Genomic DNA, 27,945 nt, shown 5'->3' with positions numbered 1-27,945 from the left:
GGTACATACAGAATGTGGCGATGTTAAACATGTTTATGTTCGTCCTATACTCCGTCTGACATGGGACAGTGGAGTAATAGCCCAACATAATAACAAACAATAAAAATCTAGTCTTCTTCCTCTTGGTAATGCCAAATACAGGAAAAATATAGTTTTAATCATGAAAACCACAAAAATAAAACTGAATAAATCTATTACCAGATTTTTCGTACATTGATGTTGCAAATGATAAGCTCCTCAGATTTATGGACAAAATGTATAGCTAGGATAAGATTTGATAAAGCCCATTACACAAATGAAATATCAATGTTATAGTCCAGGTCAAAAACAACTATTATCTATTTTTCAAAAATTTAAAAGGAATATGTTTAACCCTGCCACTTCTGTATGTGCCTGTCCTAAGTCAGGAGCCGTAATTAAGAAGTTGACATTTGTTGCTGTATATCATTCTTGTTTTTCATTTGTTGTTTTGTTCATAAATCAGGTCATCTGTCTTCTCCTTACAATTGTTTTCCTTTTTGTCATGTCAGAGACTTCCATAGCTTGGTATGTGGTACCGTGATAGGTAGTTGCTAACATCTACGTTATTTGGTCTCTTGTAGATAGTTGTCTCATTGGCAATCATACCACATCTCTTTATTTCATATTAGTATTAATCAACCAGTGTGAAGTCCTCTTAACATGTTTTATTAAATTAGACAATATTTTTTAGGATGTAGATTTTCTCTTTCTCTTTCTCTCTGACTTTTTTGACAGTTCAATAGATTTCCTCTTTTCTTCTAATACCTTAGCCTGCAAAAAATGAAAGTATTTTTAGCATAACATGTAGGCATGATAAGTTTCTATGAAAGAGGATAATGTTTTCCATTTTTCAACAAACGTGAGTAAATATTATCAGACATTTATATTGATGGCATATTATTCAATCTTAAACAAACATAATTTCAAAAGATGCTCAGCCCAAAAATTGAATCAATCACCTGTAATAACCTGTTCCCAATCATAATATGGAACATCTGTCACAAATGACCATTCATATGGTCTTATTTCATGTATTTTGGTAGCCACAATCTGGTTTTCTTTTCTTCAATTGTGACATCACAGATTGTGAACGTTTACTTGCCCTGAGCAACCTGACAGTGAAGCAGGATCTGCTTACATTCCTGAGCACCTGAGATCACACAATGTTTTTTTTATCATTTTATAGGGATTTTTTTGCACAATCTTTAGTTTTCTGTGTAGTGTTTTGTACATTGTTGTTTGTTTTATGTGGATTTTCTTTGACATATGATTATATTTGTTCCTTTCTTCTGCCTTTTTTTGTTCACTTTGTTCATATTTCAAGAGTAAACTATTGATATTTGCAATTCTCATGTAAAGTGTGGTCAAAGGCTCTGACACCAAAAAACAAAACCTGTGACTTTATTCATTATGTGGGTACCAACTTTGGTGGATTGAGACAAAATTGTATTTTCATGAATATTTAAATTTGTGATTATGCCACAGTTTGCATATGTCTATAAAAATATTGTACTTTGCTGAACATTTATATTCCAAGTTTACCTTTACCCAATAAATCTACAAAAATAGGTATCCCACAAGATATTCAATCAACAGTAGGTATCCCACGAGTAATAATCAATCAACAGTAGGTATCCCACGAGTAATAATCAGTCAACAGTAGGTATCCCACGAGCAATAATCAATCAACAGTAGGTATCCCATGGGTAGTATCCCACTAGTAATAATCAATCAACAGTAGGTATCCCACGAGTAATAATGAATCAACAGTAGGTATCCCACGAGCAATAATGAATCAACAGTAGGTATCCCACAAGTAATAATGAATCAACAGTTGGTATCCCACGAGTAATAATGAATCAACAGTAGGTATCCCACGGGCAATAATCAATCAACAGTAGGTATCCCATGGGTAGTATCCCACGAGTAATAATCAATCAACAGTAGGTATCCCACGAGTAATAATCAATCAACAGTAGGTATCCCACGAGTAATAATCAATCAACAGTAGGTATCCCACGAGTAATAATCAATCAACAGTAGGTATCCCACGGGCAATAATGAATCAACAGTAGGTATCCCACGGGTAGTATCCCACGAGCAATAATCAATCAACAGTAGGTATCCCATGGGTAGTATCCCACGAGTAATAATCAATCAACAGTAGGTATCCCACGGGCAATAATGAATCAACAGTAGGTATCCCACGGGTAGTATCCCTCGAGCAATAATCAATCAACAGTAGGTATCCCATGGGTAGTATCCCACGAGTAATAATCAATCAACAGTAGGTATCCCACGAGTAATAATCAATCAACAGTAGATATCCCACGAGTAATAATCAATCAACAGTAGGTATCCCACGGGCAATAATCAATCAACAGTAGGTATCCCACGGGTAGTATCCCACGAGCAATAATCAATCAACAGTAGGTATCCAGCGAGTAATAATCAATCAACAGTAGGTATCCTACGAGTAATAATCAATCAACAGTAGGTATCCCATGAGTAAATACGAATCAACAGTATTGTATATATCATGTAGATCTGGTTACAGATTACCAAACCTAATCTTCAGTTTGAAAAAAAATTCCCTAACTTACCTCCTGTGTTTTCTTCTTTTTAGAATACATCATCTTGTCATATAACCTTTTCTTCTTTTTAGGGATCATCATTTCTGCTAGTCGTTTTTCTTCTTTAGTTTGTCTCTGTAATCTTAAATCAACATTGTCTACCTCCAATTCTCCTGCTTTTACTGACATAGAACGAGTGTTTAATCCCTACAGAATAAAACAAATTATAGCTTTTACAGACACAGAACGAGTGTTTAATCCCAGAAGAATAAAACAAATTATAGCTTTGATTGACATAGAACGAGTATTTAATCCCTGAAGAAAAAAATAAATTATAGCTTTGATTGACATAGAACAAGTATTTAATCTCTGAAGAATAAAACAAATTATAGCTTTGATTGACATAGAACGAGTGTTTACTCCCTGAAGAATAAAATAAATTATAGCTTTGATTGACATAGAACGAGTATTTAATCTTTGAAGAATAAAAAAAATTATAGCTTTGACTGACATAGAACGAGTGTTTACTCCCTGTAGAATAAAACAAATTATAGCTTTGGCTGGCATAGAACGAGTGTTTAATCCCTAAAGAATAAAACAAATTATAGCTTTTACTGACATAGAACGAGTGTTTAATCCCTAAAGAATAAAACAAATTATAGCTTTGATTGACATAGAACGAGTGTTTAATCCCAAAACAATAAAAACAAATTATAGCTTGAACAAATCATTGCATTTACTGACAAAATACAGATGTTGAATTCCTAGAGAACAAAGCAAATTATTACTTTTACTGTCAGAACTGATGTTTAATTCCTCAAGAATTCCATCATAAAAAGGAAGTCGATAATAAGAATTTGAAAACACCAATGTCTTTGACAATTCTTTGTTCACAAAATTTTCATCAACCGTTGCTTAAAGTCAGTTTTATAGACTGCCAATAAGAATTACATGCTATTTACTGTCACTTATCTTACCTTTGTTGGTATTTCTTTCTTTTCACTTCCAGAAGTATCAAGCTTTCTTTTCTTTCCTTTCTTTGTTGGTTGTTCTTCTGCTTTTTGAAAATTAGAAAAAAAAATAATTACAAAATGATTCAACATTTATTCATTGAACAGCATATTTAAATTTTTATACTATAATATTGTTTCAACATGATTATAAACAGAATAAAACACAAAAATATAAAAGACTTGAGGCAAGATAAAAGATAAAAAAAACAAAAAAATACAAAATGACTAAATACTATAAATTCAGAAATTTTGGGGATATTTTTATTATTGCGGAAGTTGTGACTAGATATAATTATTGCAAAACTAAAATTACACATTTTGATTTGTAAAGCATTTTTTGATTGCAACATTCACTGACCTCGTAATAATTAATGTCACATTGTTGTCCATTATTCAACAATGGTAATAATAAATGCAAAAAATTCTGAATCAACAGTATCAACATTAAAAGATTGTTATCAACTGATACCTATGTGAAAAAAAGATAATAAAATAAAATCCAAGACCCAACAAAACCAGATCTATTTTAATGCTGTTATAAAATTTCATTCTGTTTCTTAAGTATTGCATTATTAAATTAGTGCAAATAATAACCTTCACTTTCATCTGCTTCCTCTTCATCGCTTTCATTTTCTTTTTCATCCTGGTCTTCTTCCTGTTCATCATCACTATCTTCTTCATCTGACACAACTTCTACACCTCAAAAAAGCAGATAATTGTCAACACCTATACATCCCATTTTGTCATGATTTAGATGAACATGTTTGATCTACCTATATAACTTTAGTATTACGTATAATTTTCAATCATAAGTCTAAAAAACTGATAGTAGAAAGCTTGTAGTCAACTGCAGAAGGCGAAAATTATTCAACTTTAACGTGAGGATATATAAATTTTTATTTATGATTGAGGATTACTCATCACTTGAGGTACCCCCATACTGGAAGAAGATTCATATAACAGTTACAGATGCTCATCATGCAAAATATCTTTTAAAAAAGAAAGGAGAAAGTTATGGGTGTCTTTCTTCATGCAAAAATAATTGCAGGTATGTTTTGAGAAGTATTTGGTAAATAAAAATAAAGGTAGGACTTTGTCTGGTATTTGGCCTTTTTTAAAGTAGTAAAGAAGGTTTTGAGTGTATTTTGCTCCTCCTTATCAAAAGGAGAAAGATTGTGGAGTAGGGGCTGCTCCAAATCCTTATTAAACATGTTAAAGGGGAAGATAGGGCTTTGGCTTTGTTGAGTATTCAACCCCTCTCATATTCATGTTATTTGTAATAATAGAAAAAAGAGTTATGAGCTCCAAAAAAATAAAAGGTAAAGTTTGAGGTTAACTTGGTCCCTGGAAAAAAGGAAAAGATAAACTTCTTATGTAGTCCTACTTAAAAAAAATCCATATGTTTCTGGCTTATAAATTATAATAAAATTTAAGTCATTTGATTCACACCTATAAACATGAGGCTCGTGAGAGCCTAATATCGCTCACCTGTAATTTCAGTTTTAGGCATTTGACTTATTTGTAGATCTTACTTTGCTGAACAATTTTGTCATTTACACTTTCTCACTTTCTATAATATCAAAGATAAAACATAACCAAAAACAAAATAATTCCTAAAAATTAACTATTTCTGGACAGTAACCCAACAATAAGTTATCCTATTGGTCTGAAGATTACTTGACAGGTAGATCTAAACCTGTTTAACACTTTCACCTATGTCAGTTTTGCTCTTACTGCTTTAGTTTTTGAGATGAAAGTCAAAATCTTCATTTGACCCCTCGGTTCTATTTTTAGAAACTGCCTCCATGATTTTTAATGGATCAAATCCCCGAATACAATCTATAAACTAGACACCCTACGGAGCATTCAATTTAAATTTTTAAGTATTTGGCCAAGTAGTTTCAGAGAAGAAGATTTTTGAAAAAGTAATTAGACTTTCACAAAAAATGTAAAATAAAAAACGTTTAAAGGGCAATAACTCCTTAAGGTGTGACTTGACTATTTTGATTATGTTGACTTATTTGTAGATCTTACTTAGCTGAACATTTATTGTCTGAAAATTTCATAATAGATAGATCATGACCCATTTATCACTTTAACTCCCTTTCACTTTTGCTCTAGCTGCTGTAGTTTCTGAGATATAAGCCAAAAACTGCTTATGTCCCCTATGTTTTAATTTTAGCCATGGCGGCCATGTTTGTTGATGGATCAAAACTTTGAATACAATTTATAAACTAGATACCCTAAGGAACCATCAGTTAAAGTTTGGAAGTATTTGGCCCAGTAGTTTCAGAACTGAAGATTTTTGAAAAAGTAGTAGACTTGCATGAAAAAATGTAAAAAATAAACATTCCAAGGGAAATAACTCCTTAACGAGTCAATTGAGTATTTTGATCATTTGATGTTTTTGTAAATCCTACTTAGCTGAAACTTTATGCCATTTACACTTTCTTTCTATCTATTATAATATTTAAGATAATAACCAAAAACAGTAATATTTCATAAAAATAAACTATTTCAGACAGTAACCCTACAATGGGTGGTCCAATTGGTCTGAAAATTTGACAGCAGATAAATCTTGACTTATTTACGGAGACTAAACAATACAGGACCATAAGATTCACTGTGTCAATTAAAGGTTTTTTACAACACTTGATAAATGTATTACCAGAATCTATAGCTGCCTGTCCAGTCAGTTGAGATCTCCTTTCTGGAGGTACATAATCCCCTTCTTCTTCCTGAACAAATGGCGACAGATGTGGTGGTAACACAGCTCCAATAAAATAGTCCTCAACAGGAAGTAGTTGTCTGGAATTTATACAGTCAAACACCCACTGTGGCTGAATATAGTACCTGCAGAAGAATTTCATATTTATTCAACAGTTTAAATATTTTTTTCAAATTACTCTTGAAGAAGATGCCATATTTTATATAAATCAACTTCCATGGATAAATTTCATAATCTACATTTAGCTCACCACTTAATAGGATTTGAAAAACCTGTCAGAATAAATGTATATAATTCTTTAGGAAACCAATGAAGACACATTTTAGTAGCTTGAGAAGATTCTGACATTTTCTTTTTTTTTTCCCTTTTAACTATATATCCCACAAATAGCAAACACTTGTTCTTACAAAGACAATACTAACAAGTTTGTATTTTAATTTTTTTTCTCACAAAAGTTGAAAGGATTGTAGAGCTAAGTATAGCCCCACTCATAACTCAAAGAATGAAAAAACAGAAAGTAGGTGTCTAACAGATGGTAAAAGTGCTGACAAATTACAACCCATCACTGTCAAGCTGCTGACCAAATATGATGTCATTCGAATCAAAAGTACCTGAGAAAAGTGTGTCAACATATTTGTTTTGACAAATGAACAAGTGAATGGATGGAACAAGGTGAGTGCAATAAAGCTCATACTTTCATGCCACCACTCCTAGAGTGGGGGTATAATTTGTTATTTATTACTTGGAAGAGCTATATTCTAAACTGCCATAAACCTTGATCATGTGGATACATTCTAATTCAATATTTCTGGATCAGCAATCTGATTCGTATCTTGATGGATGATATTTTTCTTTCAATCAACAGTTTGGTGCATAATTGTTTTATTATCTTGAAAGGTATAGATCTGCTTTCAAATATAAATATACGTACAGTTTGGTTTGTCATTTGTTTCTTACCTAGACAGGTACTGATTGGGCATTTCTGTTTGTAATTGATTTCTTACCTTGACAGGTACTGATTGGGCATTTCTGTTTGTAATTGATTTCTTACCTTGACAGGTACTGATTGGGCATTTCTGTTTGTAATTGATTTCTTACCTTGACAGGTACTGACTGGGCCTTTCTGTTTGTAATTGATTTCTTACCTTGACAGGTATTGATTGGGCATTTCTGTCTGTAATTGATTCTTATCTAGACAGGTACTGATTGGGCATTTCTGTTTGTAATTGATTTCTTATCTTGACAGGTATTGATTGGGCATTTCTGTTTGTAATTGATTTCTTACCTTGACAGGTACTGATTGGGCATTTCTGTTTGTAATTGATTTCTTACCTTGACAGGTACTGATTGGGCATTTCTGTTTGTAATTGGTTTCTTACCTTGACAGGTACTGATAGGGCATTTCTGTTTGTAATTGGTTTCTTACCTTGACAGGTATTGATTGAGCATTTCTGTTTGTAATTGATTCTTACCTAGACAGGTACTGATTGGGCATTTCTGTTTGTAATTGGTTTCTTACCTTGACAGGTACTGATTGGGCATTTCTGTTTGTAATTGGTTTCTTACCTTGACAGGTACTGATTGAGCATTTCTGTTTGTAATTGATTTCTTACCTTGACAGGTACTGATTGGGCATTTCTGTTTGTAATTGGTTTCTTACCTTGACAGGTATTGATTGAGCATTTCTGTTTGTAATTGATTCTTACCTAGACAGGTACTGATTGGGCATTTCTGTTTGTAATTGGTTTCTTACCTTGACAGGTACTGATTGGGCATTTCTGTTTGTAATTGGTTTCTTACCTTGACAGGTACTGATTGAGCATTTCTGTTTGTAATTGATTTCTTACCTTGACAGGTACTGATTGGGCATTTCTGTTTGTAATTGATTTCTTACCTTGACAGGTACTGATTGGGCATTTCTGTTTGTAATTGGTTTCTTACCTTGACAGGTACTGATTGAGCATTTCTATTTGTAATTGATTCTTACCTAGACAGGTACTGATTGGGCATTTCTGTTTGTAATTGGTTTCTTACCTTGACAGGTACTGATTGGGCATTTATGTTTGTAATTGGTTTCTTACCTTGACAGGTACTGATTGGGCATTTCTGTTTGTAATTGGTTTCTTACCTTGACAGGTAATGATTTTGCATTTCTGTTTGTAATTGGTTTCTTACCTAGACAGGTACTGATTGGACATTTCTGTTTGTAATTGGTTTCTTTCCTAGACAGGTACTGATTGGGCGTTTCTGTTTGTAATTGATTTCTTACATAGACAGGTACTGATTGGGCATTTCTGTTTGTAATTGGTTTCTTACCTTGACAGGTACTGATTGGGCGTTTTTGTTTGTAATTGATTTCTTACCTAGACAGGTACTGATTGAGCATTTCTGTTTGTAATTGGTTTCTTACCTAGACAGGTACTGATTGGGCATTTCTGTTTGTAATTGGTTTCTTACCTAGACAGGTACTGATTGAGCATTTCTGTTTGTAATTGGTTTCTTACCTAGACAGGTACTGATTGGGCATTTCTGTTTGTAATTGGTCTCTTACCTAGACAGGTACTGATTGGGCATTTCCATTTGTAATTGATTTCTTACCTAGACAGGTACTGATTGGGCATTTCTGTTTGTGATTGATTTGTTACCTTGACAGGTACTGATTGGGCATTTCTGTTTGTAATTGGTCTCTTACCTTGACAGGTACTGATTGGGCATTTCTGTTTGTAATTGATTTCTTACCTTGACAGGTACTGATTGGGCATTTCTGTTCTATCAACAATCTGATGTGTAATGGTTTCATCATCTTCACTATATGTAGCCCCGACACAAACTGTGTGACACCATGATACTTCACCTCCAAATGACCTGTTATCACATTTTATTATATATTTAATTCTAATATCTAAAACCAAATATACAGTATACATGTAAATTGTACTTACAACACAACTAGCATGGACAAATAAAGCCTAATAATGAAATAATGTTAACTAAACAAACAATTGATATCCCACAGGGTATATTTGTAGGTATCTGCTAGTGTTTATTTTGCTAGCATGAATTAAATGCAAAACTAACTGAGTTATTTTTGTGTGTTGCTTGGTTTGATTGTTATCAATTACAAAAGCCCTTCCATTGCCTTTTTTCAATGTCATGTTGCATACCGAAACTGTGTAACATGTAAAAAAAAAACATTTACCTTATCAAAAATACTAATGTTTCTCTAGGAACTTCCCTACTAAAGTAGAACTTTAATCCTTTGAATAAATTTTGTAATTTTTTCAATTTTTCTGCCTCTACTTTGACTTGTTCTATCCGGTCTGGATCATCTGTCTAGAAAAGAAAAAAATCAAACTCAGTTTTACTAGTACATCAGATTATTCATCTTTCTAGTAAACATGATAATAGATTAAATTACCTTCATCATTGTACATGTGGGACAATACATATTAACAAAATAAATTTAATCCAACCCATAAACTTGGTTCATATTTGTTTAATAGAAGTATTTAAAAAATATAGCTATAAATGGTAATAAAATGCTCCGCTGGGGCGCAGCTTGATACGACCGCAGAGGTCGAACCCTGAACAGTTGGGGCAAGTATGGACACAAGATTCAAGCTTGATACAGCACTGAATTTGGATTGTGATTAAATATTTGACACAGCATAGGTTTCCAACACAGAATGAATGTGGTCGAACGAAGAACTTAAAAATTTTTAATTTACCTATTCAAACCATATCATTATTATTTGCTTTTATATATAAATCAGAATAAACAATTTAAAATGGAAAATTTTAAAGAAAAAAAAAAGGAAAAAAAAATCCCTCCCCCAAATTTTTTGAACCCACTTATGATTCATCACCCCCAAACTCAATCCCAGCCTTCCCTTTGTTGTATGGTACTTTGCAGTACAATTTCATAGAGATACAAGTTATTGTCTGGAAACTAGAAAAATGCTTGTTTTTTGGCCCCTTTTTGGCCCCAAATTCCTAAAACGTTTAGGGCAATTACCCCCAAACTCAAACCCAGCTTTCCCTTTGTGATATGGAACCTTGTAGTACAATTTCATAAGGATCCATACACTTATACACAAGTTATTGTCATGAAACTAGAATAATGCTTGTTTTTTGCCACTTTTTTGCCCCTAATTCCTAAAATTTTGAGGCAATTACCCCCAAAATCAATTCCAGCCTTCCCTTTGTGATATGGAACCTTGTGGTACAATGTCAGAGAGATATATACACTTACACACAAGTTATAGTCTGGAAGTTACAAAAATGCTTATTTTTGGCCCCTTTTTGGCCCCTAATTCCTTAACTGTTGGTACCATAACCCCCAAAATCAATCCCAACCTTCCTTTTGTGGTATTGAACCTTATGGTAAAATTTCAAAGAGATTCATTCACTTAAACTAAAGTTATAGTGCGAAAACTAATGTGCCTTTGGATGACGACGACGACGTCGCCAACGTCATACCAATATACGACCGCAAAATTTTTGCTGTCGTATAAAAATGGGAGAACTGGAAGGTTGTTTCGTTTGTACTCTTATGTATATTAATCAATTTCGACATCACTAGGACACTTAGTCTAAAAACAAACATACATTTTCTGAAGGGAACTCATCCATTTCTATTTCCTCTTCTTCACTTCCTGCATGAAGTGTCTGTAATGACTGACTTAGAGCTGCTAATCTCTGAAAGACAAAATCATAATTACTGAAAAGAAAATGGTAATCTCTATAAACAAAGAGGCCATGAGTTGAAATGTCTCCCCTGCTTTACTGATCATGAGAAAAATTCATGTTGGATGTCTTCAAGATCAATGTTTTACTAGTTTCTGAAAGAAATATCTTGTTGACTAATGAGAAGCTGCAAGTCAAATCAGGCTGATTCTGATCTGTTAATCTATGAAAAGAAAGACTTATTGATTCAGAATTTGCCAAGTCATGACATTTTGAGTTGTTTAAAAAGAGATTTAAAAACTAACTTTTATATAATAGAATATTTTATATGCCTATATAATCAATAGATTTGAAATTATTTCTAGACAGAATTATCATTATTTAAGTAAATTTTGATAGTAATAATAACAGAAATTTAACTTGCATCTATTCCTTTTATCACATTTCCTCCTTTGGTTAAGTTATGTATTACAAGTCGGGTTTCCTTCCTTACTGAAAATCTTATGTTGACCTTTAGATATCTTAGTTTTTTGTGCTGTTGGGGGACTGTCTTATTGATGTACTGTAAATTCAGAAATTATTGTGAGGTTTTTATTTATGTGACAAATGCGACAGGATGAGTATTGCAATAATAAGAACTCGCATTCTGGTATCTGAAACGTATATCTGTATGCAGATTTTCCTGAAATTGCAAAAATTAATCTCACATTTTGTCCTTTCTTAAAAAAATCGCAATAAAAAATGCAGGCAATAATTTCTGAATTTACAGTATACCCCATACTTTGTTTTATACATATGAGTGTTACCTCTTCATGTTGTTCTCTGAATTCAGCATTCATTTTTGTTTTACTGTCTTGGTCTTCTAACTCTAACTGTTCAAATATATAATCATGATAATTATATTCCAAAAGAGAACATACTTTATGTTATTGTAGTAAATTAACCATTTACAATATGTTTAAAGTTAAAGCCAATGGCATTCGTCAGTTTCTCTGTTATCTTTCTACTTGACATGGTAGATAAGTCACTTTTCACAATGCAATAAGATGTTAATATATTAATTACCATGATTAAAGTCAATATATATACATGTACAATGAAAATTACTTTTGATATATGGAAATTCTTTTTCCTTTACTGTGCAGGACTCTTCTCGGGAATTGTCACATAGAACATGTTAAAACAAGGTTAAAATAAAGAGGGTAAAATAAGAATGAAATAAAAGAACAGAGTTCCAATGTCCCACGTGTTGCACATATTTTATCTATCGAAGGTACAAGGGCAATAACTTAAATAAATGGGGAATGTGTCAATGGGACACAGATGATGTCCCTGCTTGCATATAATGTTATAAAGGAACATAACTCAAGAACAGTAAAAGTGACACTACCCAACTTTGTACTTGATCTGAGTTTTGTGGTAATAAGCATTGTTTATAAGTTTCATAACATTTGATTGAAGCAAACTTAAGTTAGAGAACGGAAATGCTGAATTTTTCCATTTGTAAAGGGGCATAACTCTAGAATTGTAAAAATGACGTCACCAAAATTTTTGTTCTGTGTTTTGTGGCAATTATCATTGTGCATAAGTTTCATAACATTTGGTTGAGGCAAACTATAGTTAGAGAACAGATACTAAAAAATTCAGCAATTTTTCCATTTGTAAAGGGGCATAACTCTAGAATGGTAAAAGTGACGCTACCAAAATTCAAATTTGATTTGTGTTTTGTGGTAATAAGAATTGTCTATAAGTTTCATAACATTTGGTTGAGGCAAACTAAAGTTAGAGAACGGAAACGAAAAATTCAGCAATTTTTCCATTTGTAAAGGGGCATAACTCCAGAAAGGTAAAAGTGACGCCACCAAAATTCAAACTTGATCTGTATTTTGTGGTAATAATCATTGTGTATAAATTTCAAAACATTTGGTTGAGGCAAACTAGAGTTAGAGAACAGAAACCAATTTTGGGACGTACGTACGTATGTACAGACGTACAAGGGTAAAACTTAATGCCCCCTCCACTACGGCAGGGGCATAAAAAGTTCCAGCTCTAGTTGCTGATGTTTTTTAACAAAAGGTACAGAAGTCTTGAATTAGACAACAGTTAACTAAAATTAAACTTTATACAAGAACTTTATACTGTAATTTTTAAGGAGAATATCACTCTCCTGTCTTACCTTAGGATAGTAAAGGTTAAAATCTGTATATAACTTATAATTTACTTTAGGGGGTAGTGAAGATTAAAATCTGTATATAACTTGTAATTTACCTTAGGGGATAGTGAAGGTTAAAATCTGTGTATAACTTGTAATTTACCTTAGAAGGATAGTGAAGGTTAAAATCTGTGTAAAACTTGTAATTTACCTTAGAAGGATAGTGAAGGTTAAAATCTGTGTAAAACTTGTAATTTACCTTAGGTGGATAGTGAAGGTTAAAATCTGTGTATAACTTGTAATTTACCTTAGGGAAATAGCGAATTAAAATCTGTATATAACTTGTAATTTACCTTAGGGGGATAGTGAAGGTTAAAATCTGTGTATAACTTGTAATTTACCTTAGGGAAATAGCGAATTAAAATCTATATAACTTGTAATTTACCTTAGGGGGATAGTGAAGGTTAAAATATGTATATAACTTGTAACTTACCTTAGGGGATAGTGAAGGTTAAAATATGTATACAACTTGTAATTTACCTTAGGGGATAGTGAAGGTTAAAATCTGTATATAACTTGTAATTTACCTTAGGGGGATAGTGAAGGTTAAAATCTGTATATAACTTGTAATTTACCTTAGGGGGATAGTGAAGGTTAAAACTGTATATAACTTGTAATTAACCTTAGGGGGATAGTGAAGGTTAAAATATGTACATAACTTGTAACTTACCTTAGGGGATAGTGAAGGTTAAAATATGTATACAACTTGTAATTTACCTTAGGGGATAGTGAAGGTTAAAATCTGTATATAACTTGTAATTTACCTTAGGGGGATAGTGAAGGTTAAAATCTGTATATAACTTGTAATTTACCTTAGGGGGATAGTGAAGGTTAAAATCTGTATATAACTTGTAATTTACCTTAGGGGGATAGTGAAGGTTAAAATCTGTATATAACTTGTAATTTACCTTAGGGGGATAGTGAAGGTTAAAATCTGTATATAACTTGTAATTTACCTTAGGGGGATAGTGAATTAAAATCTGTATATAACTTGTAATTTACCTTAGGGAAATAGCGAAGGTTATCTAACATTCCCCATTTCCATTCTCAATTTTATTGTAATTTACCTTAGGGGGATAGTGAAGGTTAAAATCTGTATATAACTTGTAATTTACCTTAGGGGATAGTGAAGATCAAAATCCGTATATAACTTGTAATTTACCTTAGGTGGATAGTAAAGGTTAAAATCTGTATATAACTTGTAATTTACCTTAGGGGATAGTGAAGGTTAAAATCTGTATATAACTTGTAATTTACCTTAGGGGGATAGTGAAGGTTAAAATCTGTGTATAACTTGTAATTTACAAATCCTAATAATGTGGTGTAAAACTCTGTAAAAGTCTGCATAATCTTATAATCTACTTCTGTTGGGTGCTGAAAAATACAGACATAAATATTTCAACTTGTTAAATGATCGGATGAGGTAAACAAAACAACATGCACTGCCAGGAAAAATCTGAAGCAAGTGGAGAAATTTATATTCATTTAACATAAAAGCCAAATCAGTTAAATTCTAACTTCATTGGGATTTAACAGAAAAAAACAAAAGGTGCATTTGTTTATAAGAAACTGGTTATTTAACAGTAAACAATTTCGAATCTAACATTATTTTGTCCCATAGTAAAAATTTATATTCCAACTTAAAGACAATTTGATATTAAACAAGTTTCCATTCTTTTTTTGAATAGATTAATAAACTGAGTAAAATTGAGGAATGCATGAAAATAAATGTTCTTTATTAAATTCCATCATATAAACATGATAAAAATCTCATCTTGAATATGCTTGAAATATTTGCCACTGGATGTTAAACAAGCAATCTGATAATTCAAGAAGCAATATGAGTGCATAAGCCAATTTTGGATCTTTGTGGAATTGCAGTAGAAAAAACTGGGTTTTGAGTTGGGTGGTTATTTTTTGGTTTTGGTAACGAAGACTGTTCGGGAAAAAAAGGTCTGCTGACCATTGAATGTCTGATGTTAAATGGTGGTAAATAGGAATTATAATTTTACATCATTAAAATGGAAATTTATGTATCACAACAAATTTTTTTTTAAATCTATTGATTTGATAATCTTACAACAAGTTTAAGAATGTTTTTATCTGATTTAATGTGCTTTCTACACAAAAGTTTTTAAAATTTTTTACCAAAATCTGTGACATATCCCATTTTATAGTGTAACTTGACCTTAAACAAGAAATTTCTTTTTCATGTGTTATGTATTTCCATGAATCCTTATGATGCTCATTTTAAATACGATACTTACATCAAATCCCAGTTTGTGTGGTACAACCCAAGATATTGTCTGTCCCATTATTTCTGCTTGGTAATATATTCCTTTGATAGATATAAATACCTGCAAAAAGGCAAAATTACAACTATTGTGTTGGTCATATTTCAAATTTAAATAAACCTGAAAAAATAACAACACATTCAATCTGAAACCTGAAAACAAAGACAGCAACTTATATCTTTTATAAAGGCTTAAAAAAATAAAGTTGCTAAAACTACAAAAACTAACAATTCAACTATAACTTTAGCACAGTTATTTTTTTTTTGACTTGTTTTGAAAGATCAAAACTTGAAATACTAACTACAATGTACAATGATATGTGTATACATGGAGAAATAGTGTTTCGCACGAGATTTGGTAGCAGTATTTTTATTCTGATGGATATCTAGACAATGTGAATGCAAATTTGTTTTTCAATTCTAATGATCTGCATGTTCTTTTTATCATTCATCAAATTACCTTTTTTTCATGACATCACAAGAGGAAATCAGAGAAAAGAAAGAAAAGTTTCATCATGTTCATAAATCAAGAGAATCATATGTTGATTTAAAATCTTATCAAAGTTCAGGAAAAGTATAAAGTAACTGAGTTAAACAAACCAATATATACCCCATGGCTCGTTTTCTTCTATAACTAAATCATTTTGTTAATTAGTGCGACTTACTTTTCTCAATGATCTTGATGCTATCACATAATGCATGAACTCCACTAAAAATAAAATACATAATGATATCTTAGAATAAAATACACATTTATTTTTTCTAAATCTTACAATGCATTGATTCAAACAGTCTTGATTCTTCCTGATCATCTGTACAACCAGGGACATAAAAGAAAAGTTAGATCATGAAAATCAGTTTTTATTCATTTTCTGACCTAATTTTAGGCACATATGAAATCAGACATTCAATTCCTTTTTTACATTCATATACTTTTTATAGGTTGCCTTAACAATATCTGTTAAATGGTTTATTAATTTTTAAGAATTCTGAGTATGTACTGTTTAGTTTAAGATATATCCATTAAACAATGAATCGTCCTGAATATGCATGAAACAATTGCCACTGGACATTAACCAAGCATCCATCAATCATACATTGAATTATATAAGCAATAAATGTAGACGTAGACAATGTCTTACTTTGAAATAAAAAAATAATATTCATTAAATACACCACAACTAATGCTACAGTTTATGAATGTGATAACAGAAGGAAAAATTGTATGGTTGCAATCTATTAGGTATACCTGTTAATCTCCGTGACAACAGTATGAAGTCATATGATGTATGTGCTGTTTTAGGGAATGTAGCAAACAGGAAACACATGGATAGGCAGTCATCAACATCTCGTAGAGCATCAATAAATGAAGGATACCTGAAAGATGGTATCAAATTATTTACCATATGCTGGAAAATGTTTTACAAACAAAATTTTAAATATAATTTAAGTTTTGTTATAGAAATGTTTCCATTCATATTCTGGTTGACCAGTTTTTATCTTTCTTTGACAATGCAATCAAGTTTAAAATCAAAATTGATTTGCCCTCTCTATCATACATTTACCTTTCTTTAACGATGTGATCAAGTTTATATTTAGGTTTATTAGCCCTCACTATCCTATTTTTACCTCTCTTTAACGATGTGATCAAGTTTATATTTAGGTTTATTAGCCCTCACTATCCTATTTTTACCTCTCTTTAACATGTTTAACAATGTGATCAAGTTTATATTTAGGTTTATTAACCCTCTCTATCCTATTTTTACCCCTCTTTAACATGTTTAACAATGTGATCAAGTTTATATTTAGGTTTATTAGCCCTCACTATCCTATTTTTACCTCTCTTTCACGATGTGATCAAGTTTATATTTAGGTTTATTAGCTCTGATTCTGTTTGCGGCATCTGTATTCCTCTTATTAATGGCTTTCTTCAACCGTCTCACAAAATGCTGAAAAGAAATGAGTTTTTTTCAATCTTTAATACTTATCACTCTAATGCTTATATCTTAAAATGTCTTAATGTCTATTGAATGTATTGTGTAGTTAGGTTGCTGTCTCATCAGTAATTACCAAACATCTGCTTTTCACTTTTATGTTTTAAAAAAAGTAACAAAATGATCAGTATTTTTATCTCAGACAGATATCATGTATATCATTTTCACTAATAACTTTCATGAACAGGATTTTAAGGTATAAAATGATAACCTAGATATTGAACCCTCTTTTTTCCTTGATTTTTTTTCGCAGGAATAATATCTAAATTCTGTGATTCCTATAGTAATATATGGACAATTTTTATGCCAATCTCATATTACGTGTGACTTATGTGTACCTGCTAGACAGAATTCTTGATAGATGTAAATTAAAATGCATTTCAGATATTATGTCTGAGAAATATGTTTAAATTAAATGAATTTTCAACATTTGATACCTTTCTGATATGACAATTGTAAGCCAAATTTGAGCATTTCAACATTATATGTTGTACACACACATCTCTGATTCCAAATTCACCCTTTCAATTTTTTTTAAACCACTACATTTGTAAAAGACTTGCTCCTCTAAACAATATTCCATATCAAAGTGAGGGTTTACCATTGAGTTGGTTTTTAGTGTTGACGATGATAGATTTACCTTGAATTCTCTGAACTTATGTATGATTGGTTCATGTGATATAAAGTTTATCTAAATTTACCTTGAATTCTCTGAACTTGTGTTTGATTGGTTCATGTGATACAGTTTATCTCAATTTACCTTGAATTCTCTGAACTTGTGTATGATTGGTTCATGTGATATACAGTTTATCTAAATTTACCTTGAATTCTCTGAACTTGTGTATGATTGGTTCATGTGATATACAGTTTATCTAAATTTACCTTGAATTCTCTGAACTTGTGTATGATTGGTTCACGTGATATACAGTTTATCTAAATTTACCTTGAATTCTCTGAACTTGTGTTTGATTGGTTCTTGTGATATACAGTTTATCTAAATTTACCTTGTGAATTCTCTGAACTTGTGTATGATTGGTTCACGTGATATACAGTTTATCTAAATTTACCTTGAATTCTCTGAACATGTGTATGATTGGTTCATGTGATATACAGTTTATCTAAATTTACCTTGAATTCTCTGAACTTGTGTATGATTGGTTCATGTGATATACAGTTTATCTAAATTTACCTTGAATTCTCTGAACTTGTGTATGATTGGTTCATGTGATATACAGTTTATCTAAATTTACCTTGAATTCTCTGAACTTGTGTATGATTGGTTCATGTGATATATAGTTTATATCTTTAGCAAAGTAGTATGTCTTAGGTGCTGTACTGCCTTTACCCACTCTCTTCTTGTGTCGAGGTTCATGTGGGTAGATACCTTTTAGTATACATAACCGTCTGAAATAAACATAAATTATTTACTCGATCAACAGGATCAAGTAGGGTTCTCATGCTCACTTTCATTTTCTTCAGAATTATACAATACAAAAGACAGTAATCAAAATGAGGATTGTTTAAGTTTTATTTTACAAAGTTTTTTTTTTACCCCCCTAGTTTAAGGTGGTTGGGGTACATTAGCCATAGTTCTGAAAGAGTATCATACACATGTAGTTGTTTATTCAGAGATCGCTAGTATGGACTTTCATATAATTTTTCATAATTTGTAATCAAGTGTCTATATAAAAAGTAATAATGGCAATGGTTGGAGTACTCAAGTTTTGGATTGAAAGCAATATGTCACAAACAGGATTTTTCCTGAAATTTTTAATTGAATTTATTTGTTGATTTTACCCCTTATCATGCTTATGTTCTATATAAAGCATTAGAGGTCATACATGTACTAGTGCAACAACAGGGACAATGGACACAACTTATAAAGTTCTGTGGATTCATTATTATTCGTGGGATACTGAATTTCGTTGATTTCATGGGTATACATAGGTTAAGTGAACCATGAATGTAGATGTTCACCAAAGTACAAATTTAATATATGCTTATATGCAAACTTTGTCAAAACCACAAAATCAAATGCTAGATTATACAACTTTTCCTACAATAAATAAATAAATCCACAGTAGCCCTGAAAGACATTGAAACATTTCAGGCCCTTAATATTAGACGAAAATAATCAACAAACCTAGAAAACAACATGGTAAACAAAGACATCAGTGTACAGTCAGGGGACTTACTTAAATGAGTGATTTTCTAAATCACTGATTCAAGTAACATTATGTCCATAAAGGTTGGAAGTAAGAGTTGTCTTTCTTTAATAATCACCTATTTAAGTAGTACAAATTAATCACTAGATTAAGTGATTTAATTTTATTGTAGCTTTAAATATAGAATACAAATGATCCAGGGACTAATTATGTTGCTAAAATTATCAGAACAAACATCTGTGTTATCATAGGATGACCGGGTCATGTCAGGTGATGACCTTGTACTAAATCTAGGATAATGACATAAAAATCACTTGTTTAAGTATCGTACCTCAATTTCCTTCCAAAAAATCACTTCTTTAAGTATCATTATTTTAATAACCCCCACTAATTTCAACACCCCCGAACAGTGAAATTTTGATCGCGAACAGTAGAATTTTATTACATAATCTATAAGATGAAACCTTGAATTTTACAGGAAAAATAATCCCACTGCTGGGAAAAATCTGTTAAGAAAGTATCAGTTCATTATGTAAAGCCATTTTTATAGCATTTTTTTAACTAAAATAGAATTTGCAGCTAAATGATTGCATCAAAGGCATAAACCTTGCTGCTTAAAAGAAGCAAAAAGTTCATTTTTTTCAATTTAACTAATGAAAAAATCAAATCTAAACCTATGTGTTTAAAATTTTGGTAAAACTACAAAATCACAATTTGTGACAAAACTTCCAATTTGCTACTTAAATAAGTGATTTAAAAATCACTTATTTCAATAAGTCCCCTAACTGGTGTAGCAAATATTTTAATGCAAATATTTCCAAAAGAGAAAACTTGCCAATATTAGTTTAGATTTACTTTTAAATAAGAACACCAAGTGTCAAGATATTGGCACTTTTCCTACTAGGCTCCAAGAAAATAGAAACCTGGTAATTATATACAGGCAAATTTCATCTCTTCTCACTTATGTTATTGTACAACAATATAGTATATACATATACATGATGTATATACCGGTATACAAAATTCTAACAGGAAAAAATTGAATGTAAAAACTTTTAAATGTTCATGATGTTTTTCATATTTTTCTTCTTACATTTAAATCTGTGTATAATCTTTATGATTTGTGCATTCATTTTATCATCATTAAACGTTCTGCAACATGTCAAAAAGGTTAAGATTTGTGACTGTCATAGATATAGCCTTTAGAACACAAATTATGTCTTTTGTCGTTTCAGGTTTTACTCTGATGTTCATGTTGTTAGGTTGATGTGTAATTTATATAATGAATCAAATTTCTTTTCAAGCTCTTAGATCCCTGTTGGTCTAATTGTTCCTCGTGTATTTTAATCCTTGGCTCTAATTTCCTGGGTTTGACCATTCCTACACATGCTAAAGGTAAATCCTGAAAAGCACTAATGATCATGATGATGCACCAAATTTGTAAGTGTTATTTTCATCATGTACAATTAAAAACAGAAAATAACAAACCCAAATGTGTAAGTACAAACCTAAAATCAGCTAAGTTGAGTTGTAACTTTTTAATAGCTTGATTCCTTGAAATGTAGGCTGTTGCTGAACCACTTTCATACTGAAATAATCAGATGATACATGTACATCAACATAACATGTAAATCAACTCACTCTGCCATGTGTCTGCATTACTTTATAATAGGTTTTTAAAATAAACTTACCACGCCCTTCTCCAATCCTATATAAATACTAAAACATGCGTATATAAATGTCAGATGGTACATATAAAGACTGAAGTTTCCAAACGGGGAAAGATAAATAAACTCATCATAAATAACAGACTTAAAATAAAAGATAGTGGTGAAAACCTAAAATTATTAAATAAAACAGAATGCTACAAATCAAAATAACTGTGTTCATGATTTTCATATTGACATCGATCATGTCTACAGCAAATCAAAGTGCTAGATAGCACCTGTGGAAAGTTTGGAACAGTAGATGTGTATTATTTCAAATATGTATCTAATCACATGTTTTTTTCCGAAACCATTCTCTCATCAGCAATTATCAAACCATTCTCTCATCAGCAATTATTAAAAATCACTTTTTTTTATATGTTTGTCATGTAAAATTTTGATAATTTCTATTGCAACCTTAAACTGTAGATTTAAAATAATCAAATATACAGAAAGCTCTGTTAATTTTTTTTTGTGCCCATCTCATGTAAATGTGAAATTCAGCATTGAGGCAATGACATTCTGAGATTTTTAGTTTACAGCCATTCATTTGATATTATCTTTGCCTCTGTGATGAGTGACACATTGTTAACAAGAAATGATTGTTACAGGATGCTGTGATGAAGTCTCCCATAATTCGTCATTCCCATGGTCGCCTGACATTGGGCAAAGTCCAGTTCAAATTGGTTTGGTCTAGTAAAGTGATATGCATAAGTGACGCCTAGAGATTGACCCTGTATGTCATTCAAATCTTCTTCCCAGGGGACTCACCCTTTATTTTATTTGATATGGTTTAGGGGTGGGAATCTGGACCGTTTACAAGTTCTCAAACAGAAGGAGTGACCCCAGGGGACTCAACTTTTATTTCATTTGATTTATTTTATTGTCCCTTACAAGAATATACATTTGTACATAGTTTCGGGATGGGGATCTCGACCGTTTACAAGTTTTCAAAAAGAAGGGGGGTGGGGTGACCTCCGTGGACTTTCCCTATATTTCATTTGATTTGTTTTATTGTTCCATACAAGAATATATATGGTTTAGGATCTCGACCGTTTACAAGTTCTCAAACAGGAGGGGGTGGGGGTAACCCCCAGGGACTCCCCTATATTTCATTTGATATGGTTTAGGGGTGGGAATCTGGACCGTTTACAAGTTCTCAAACAGAAGGGGGTGGGAGTGACCCCAGGGGACTCAACTTTTATTTCATTTGATTTGTTTTATTGTCCTATCCAAGAATATATATGGTTTAGGGGTGGGGATCTCGATTGTTTACAAGTTCTCAATCAGGAGGGGGTGGGAGTGACCCCAGGGGACTTGATTTTTATTTCATTTGATTTGTTTTATTGTCCCATACAAGAATATATATAGTTTCGGGTGGGGATCTCGACTGTTTACAAAGTTTTCAAAAAGAAGGGGGTGGGGTGACCCCCTTGGACTTTCCCTATATTTCATTTGATTTGTTTTATTGTCCCATACAAGAATATATATGGTTTAGGATCTCGACTGTTTACAAGTTCTCAAACAGGAGGGGTTGGGGGTAACCCCCAGGGACTCCCCTATATTTCATTTGATATGGTTTAGGGTGGGAATCTGGACCGTTTACAAGTTCTCAAACAGAAGGGGGTGGGAGTGACCCCAGGGGACTCGACTTTTATTTCATTTGATTTGTTTTATTGTCCTATCCAAGAATATATATGGTTTAGGGGTGGGGATCTCGATTGTTTACAAGTTCTCAAACAGAAGGGGGTGGGAGTGACCCCAGGGGACTTGACTTTTAGTTCATTTGATTTGTTTTATTGTCCCATACAAGAATATATATAGTTTCGGGGTGGGGATCTTGACTGTTTACAAGTTTTCAAAAAGAAAGGGGGTGGGGTGACCCCCATGGACTTTCCCTATATTTCATTTGATTTGTTTTATTGTCCCATACAAGAATATATATGGTTTAGGACCTCGACCTTTAACAAGTTCTCAAACAGGAGGGGGTTGGGTGACCCCCAGGGACTCGCCCTATATTTCACTTGATTTATTTTATTGTCCCATACATGAAAATATATGATTTAGGGGTGGGGACCTCAATATTTGATTTGATTTGTTTTATTTTCCCACACAAGGATATATACGGTTTAGGGGTGGGGATCTTGACCGTTTACAAGATAAAAGCTCATTCTCAAATTGATGGGGGTGGGGGTGACCCCCAGGGACTCACCCCATATTTTATTTGTTTTATTGCCCTGTGATCATTACTAAAGACCGTGTGTGTCTATCACTTACTGTTTTCCAGTTATAGTCATTTGAAAATTTAAAAAAATAAAATCCCATAGGGTGTATATATATTTAGTTATTATTGTCCAATTTTGTGAGGCCGATTATGTTATAGGCCGAGTTTGTTATGGGCCTAGATATGAGGATACTTTCGATACACTCTGGCTTTTACTTCTTTAATAAACATTAGTTTCTCAAAGTAACTCAAAATTTCAAAAGCATCTTCCTATCATTAGTATTCAAACACAAGTACTACATTATCTAGGAGTAGAACACACATCCTATAGTAAGATAGTCTGTCCAACTTCCGGTTTGAGGCCGATGCCATAGGAAAGTTAATTGCTATAGCAAGCTATAGCAAACTTTCCAAAAACTGAAAGTGACCAACACCTACAGTACAATTACTTATATATATATATGTTCATACACTGTATACTTTATATACATTGTATAACTGTCAATGTCCCACTTTAAAAGGGAACTGGAATAAAGAAATATTTACTGGTATGGTTCTTGAATATGCATTACAATTATAAGAGCTGTTTATCTACAAGACATGATAAACATGATAAAGGTTTTGTAATTTCCTCATAAATGGGTATTACTGCAGAACTGTTTTGGTTTGTGATATTTTTTGACAATTTGATGACCTACAGCAGTGTACGGTTCCCAGCCAAAATGGGTATTATCCACATTATGGTTATTATCAGGATGATACCTAAAAGTTACATTTTTTTATAACCATGATAACAGTACATTGATACCCGTTTTGGAGAATATAACACCAATTTATAGGGATAATACCTTCCTCAAACTGTGAAAATGCAATGTTCTTATCTCGAAAAGAGACAAGGTGGACCTCTGTTAGCAAACTATATGATGAAATTATTATATTATTTGTATTGGCACTCTGGCATGGCAGTGAAATCAAATATATAAAACTCTGAAAGAACTAAACTAACTTATTAAGGTGGTACCTAACACTACAGGGAGATAACTCTGTAAAAATCAACTAAACGTTTTAATCACGTTGTACTGTTATGGAAATATTAAGCTTCTCAATGATCAAAATTAGTGTTTGTCAAACTGCTATATAACCAGTGAAATATTTCTGATAAAGTGGTTGGTTCAAATTATTTGAAATTTTTATATTTTTGTCAAAGGGTCAAAGTAAACATTTTGTCAAAATTTTAGGAAAATTAAACGAGCCAAATTAATATTAGTCAAGGTGTTGGGTACCACCTTAAAAAAATTTAAAAAAATAATAACATGTTTTATGTTGTGATATTTTATATGATTATATATATTCTATGATCATGATGATAGACCGTCTTAGACTAGTCAAAATAATTATGACGTCTTGAAAGGCTATTTTAATTTTTTTCTGTGAAAAAAATTAAAATAGCCTTTCAAGACGTCATAATTATTTGGACTAGTCTTAGACTGATAATCTCATCCACTTTATGTGAACTTTAATTGTATCTTCATTTATATGTTTATGTGTTATGAAAAAGAATGTATTGTGTATTCTTGTCATTATGTCCCGTCAGGGGCCCTTGATTGGAAAATAAAGAACTAATACCTGTTACCTAGTCTTTATCTTCCTCCTCTAGCAGGAGCTTCGCTTCTACAGCGTACTTCTTTATTTGCACCCTAACCCTTACACACAGGGCACTCATAAAATTGGTTATAGTATATGTTCATAAACGTTATTATTAGAAACAGTAACATATATACAGCATGCGGACTAATCCATCACCATGTAAAGAAGTTAACTATTTATTACTCAATCCACTTGTCCAGATTTCACTATATATGTATCTATATATTAAACAGGATAAACACTCCTGCCCTCGTAATAGAGTTTACTGTTCAAACACTATCCTTGTTTAGTTGTTATCATAAAATCTAAAAAATCTAAAAATCTTTCCACTGTTCATTAGGTAAGCAATTATTTTATATATAACACTCCTGCCCTCGTATTAGCGTTTACTGTTGATAATAACTAATATTATTAATTCGTATATTTTAACTAATTTGATTCGTTCAGGGATAGTCACATGTTAAACTATATTTTCGAAGGTAGACAGAAAACGGCGGATAGCAAAAAGCATATTGCATAGCAAAAAAGCATATTGCACGGTTATTTTTAGAATATCTAAAAACCGATATACTTTGTGACGTCATGTAATGAATTTCATGATATTGTTAAAAGTTTTATTAAAACATATCTTTGATCGATTATTTGAAGAAAAAAAATCTTCAAATAAATGAGATGTTAAAAAACAAACATAAAAAATAAATGAAATAACAACTAATATGTTGTTATTGTCTAGGAGACAATATGATATCTATAAATTTCCAACAAAATCAAACGACGATTTTCATACAAATATGGTCGGAAATTAATAATATAACAATTATAGCCTATGTATGAGGTCAATACAGGATATATCGACCCAAAGAAGTATATCGACCTCGGACTTCGTCCTCAGTCCATATACTTCTTTCAGGTCAATATATCCTTGTATCGACCTCATACCAAGGCTATAATTGTATAATATCATAATATGTTGGTTTTTTTTACATGGCCATTAAACGTGATCGGCTTCAACACTGTTTTTAGGCACACACTGCTAGTACGCCGTTTTTATTTTACAAACAAATCTCAATATCGACTCTTTGCTCATACATACCTTCTTTTTCTTCTCTCCAACCATGTTTTAGTCTTCTAAAACACTGCAACACGTGTTTGATGTCAACACTGTTTTCAAGTTCCGGTAAAAAGGGAGGTAAATGGAGATGGGTGTAACTAAATACCAACAATTTATTTCCGCTTAAGTGGAAGACAATAAAACATTAAGGTAGTTAATCTGAAGATTTATATGTTCCTATTGACAAGCTACAAACATGAAAAAGGAACAATTTTTGAGCTTTTCAAATTCACACATCAGTTACTGCGTATACCCGGTTCTTGGTGGGGTTCGTGTTCCCCAATTTTTAGCTTTAAGTGTAATATTTTGTGATCTGGATCAGTTAACCTTTCTTATGTTCTTCTTTGGGTTATGGTTTTCGTTCCCTTAATACAAAACATTCATCTTTTTTCAATTTTTGCATCTAGAGCAAAAATAAACGACTATGAATTATTTTAGCTGAATTTGGTTTGTGTATATTCTTAAGTAAACTTGAAAACATGCACATTTTTAATTTTAGTTTCTTGTGTATAATTTGGAGTTTAGTATGAAGTCTATTATCACTGAACTAGTATACATATTTGTTTAGGGGCCAGCTGAAGGACGCCTCCGGGTGCGGGAGTTTCTCGCTGCATTAAAGACCCATTGGTGGCCTTCGGCTGTTGTCTGCTCTATTGTCGGGTTGTTGTCTCTTTGACACATTCCCCATTTCCATTCTCAATTTTATTACAAAGCTAACATCACATTTCAAAATTCTAAACGCCAACATGGTACATGTATGATTGAGATTTCTAGGGTCGTAAACTGGTCTATTCATGTTTCAATGTATGGTGATCAAGTCTAAGCATCGATTGTTCCCCAATATAAACTATATATATACTTGATATCTATATCTTTAACGGGAAGCTTACTAAACAAAATTTATGATAAAAGAGATGATTTTTCATTTCCTATTGTTAATTATCCATTTTTAGATGGTGACGTTCCCTTGTCATCATCTTATGATGTTTATATATCTCAACTTGTTCGATTCGCTCGTGTATGTAACAAGGTATTTGATTCTAACGAAAGAGATCTCTGTATTACTGAAAAATTATTACACCAGGGTTTGCGATATGATTATCACAAACTAGTCAAAACATTTACTAAATTTTATCATCGGTACAAGCTTGGACATCATTCGTAAATATAAATCAACATGCAGACATCTTATACGTTCAGGTATTTCACATCCAATATTTTATGGTAATATTCTTTACAAAGCACAAACATGTCGGCATTCACCTCAAAAGCTAACCAAACCTTTAAACAGACTTATTCGGAAGGGATATAGTTACGATACTGTTGTCAGATCATTAAGGATTGCATATTTTGGTATTAATATTGATTCACTCATAGGGTCTTTGCATCGGAAATAAACACATTTATTCTAAAAACAGTTGTTGGCATGATACGGGTTATGTTCTTCTCATATATTTTATGATGGTATGATACTAAACCCCTAACGGGAGGGATTGTCCCTGATTTTCATATGATGAAGACATAATCTTTCAATCAGTTTAATTGAGGTCTGGAGCTGGCATGTCAGTAACT

The 27,945-nt window shown here is 32.1% G+C and overlaps 1 protein-coding gene and 1 long non-coding RNA gene across 25 annotated transcripts; one reads left to right on the top strand and one right to left on the bottom strand.

The window, feature by feature from the left end:
- Nucleotides 1-671: 671 nt before the first annotated feature.
- Nucleotides 672-26,460, bottom strand: LOC127711220 (pescadillo homolog). Of its 23 annotated transcripts, none has more exons than XM_052217197.1 (18): nt 26,356-26,460; nt 21,194-21,273; nt 18,771-18,924; nt 17,366-17,475; nt 16,776-16,903; nt 16,192-16,235; nt 15,501-15,590; nt 14,539-14,607; nt 14,301-14,348; nt 11,828-11,893; nt 10,944-11,033; nt 9,535-9,668; nt 9,075-9,200; nt 6,276-6,460; nt 4,202-4,306; nt 3,572-3,651; nt 2,625-2,801; nt 672-792 (listed from the first exon to the last, which is right to left on the bottom strand). In XM_052217197.1, the coding sequence occupies exons 1-18, from the start codon at nt 26,377-26,379 to the stop codon at nt 709-711; spliced, it is 1,794 nt and encodes a 597-aa protein (XP_052073157.1). In that variant the 5' UTR covers nt 26,380-26,460; the 3' UTR covers nt 672-708. The 23 variants fall into 23 exon arrangements, with proteins under 23 accessions (XP_052073157.1, XP_052073156.1, XP_052073155.1 ...); XM_052217196.1 differs by lacking the exon at nt 14,301-14,348 and adding an exon at nt 14,142-14,189; XM_052217195.1 differs by lacking the exon at nt 14,301-14,348 and adding an exon at nt 14,094-14,141.
- On the top strand, nt 13,505-14,092 carry LOC127711230 (uncharacterized). 2 transcript variants are annotated; one of them, XR_007986602.1, is made up of 2 exons: nt 13,505-13,544; nt 13,968-14,092. It is a non-coding gene; the product is annotated as an uncharacterized LOC127711230 (long non-coding RNA). The 2 variants fall into 2 exon arrangements; XR_007986603.1 differs by lacking the exon at nt 13,968-14,092 and adding an exon at nt 13,731-13,807.
- Nucleotides 26,461-27,945: the final 1,485 nt, after the last annotated feature.

This window comes from Mytilus californianus, unplaced genomic scaffold, assembly GCF_021869535.1.
Source record: "Mytilus californianus isolate M0D057914Y unplaced genomic scaffold, xbMytCali1.0.p SCAF_8, whole genome shotgun sequence".
Classification (NCBI taxonomy): domain Eukaryota; kingdom Metazoa; phylum Mollusca; class Bivalvia; order Mytilida; family Mytilidae; genus Mytilus; species Mytilus californianus.
This window is presented reverse-complemented; position numbering and strand designations above follow the sequence as displayed.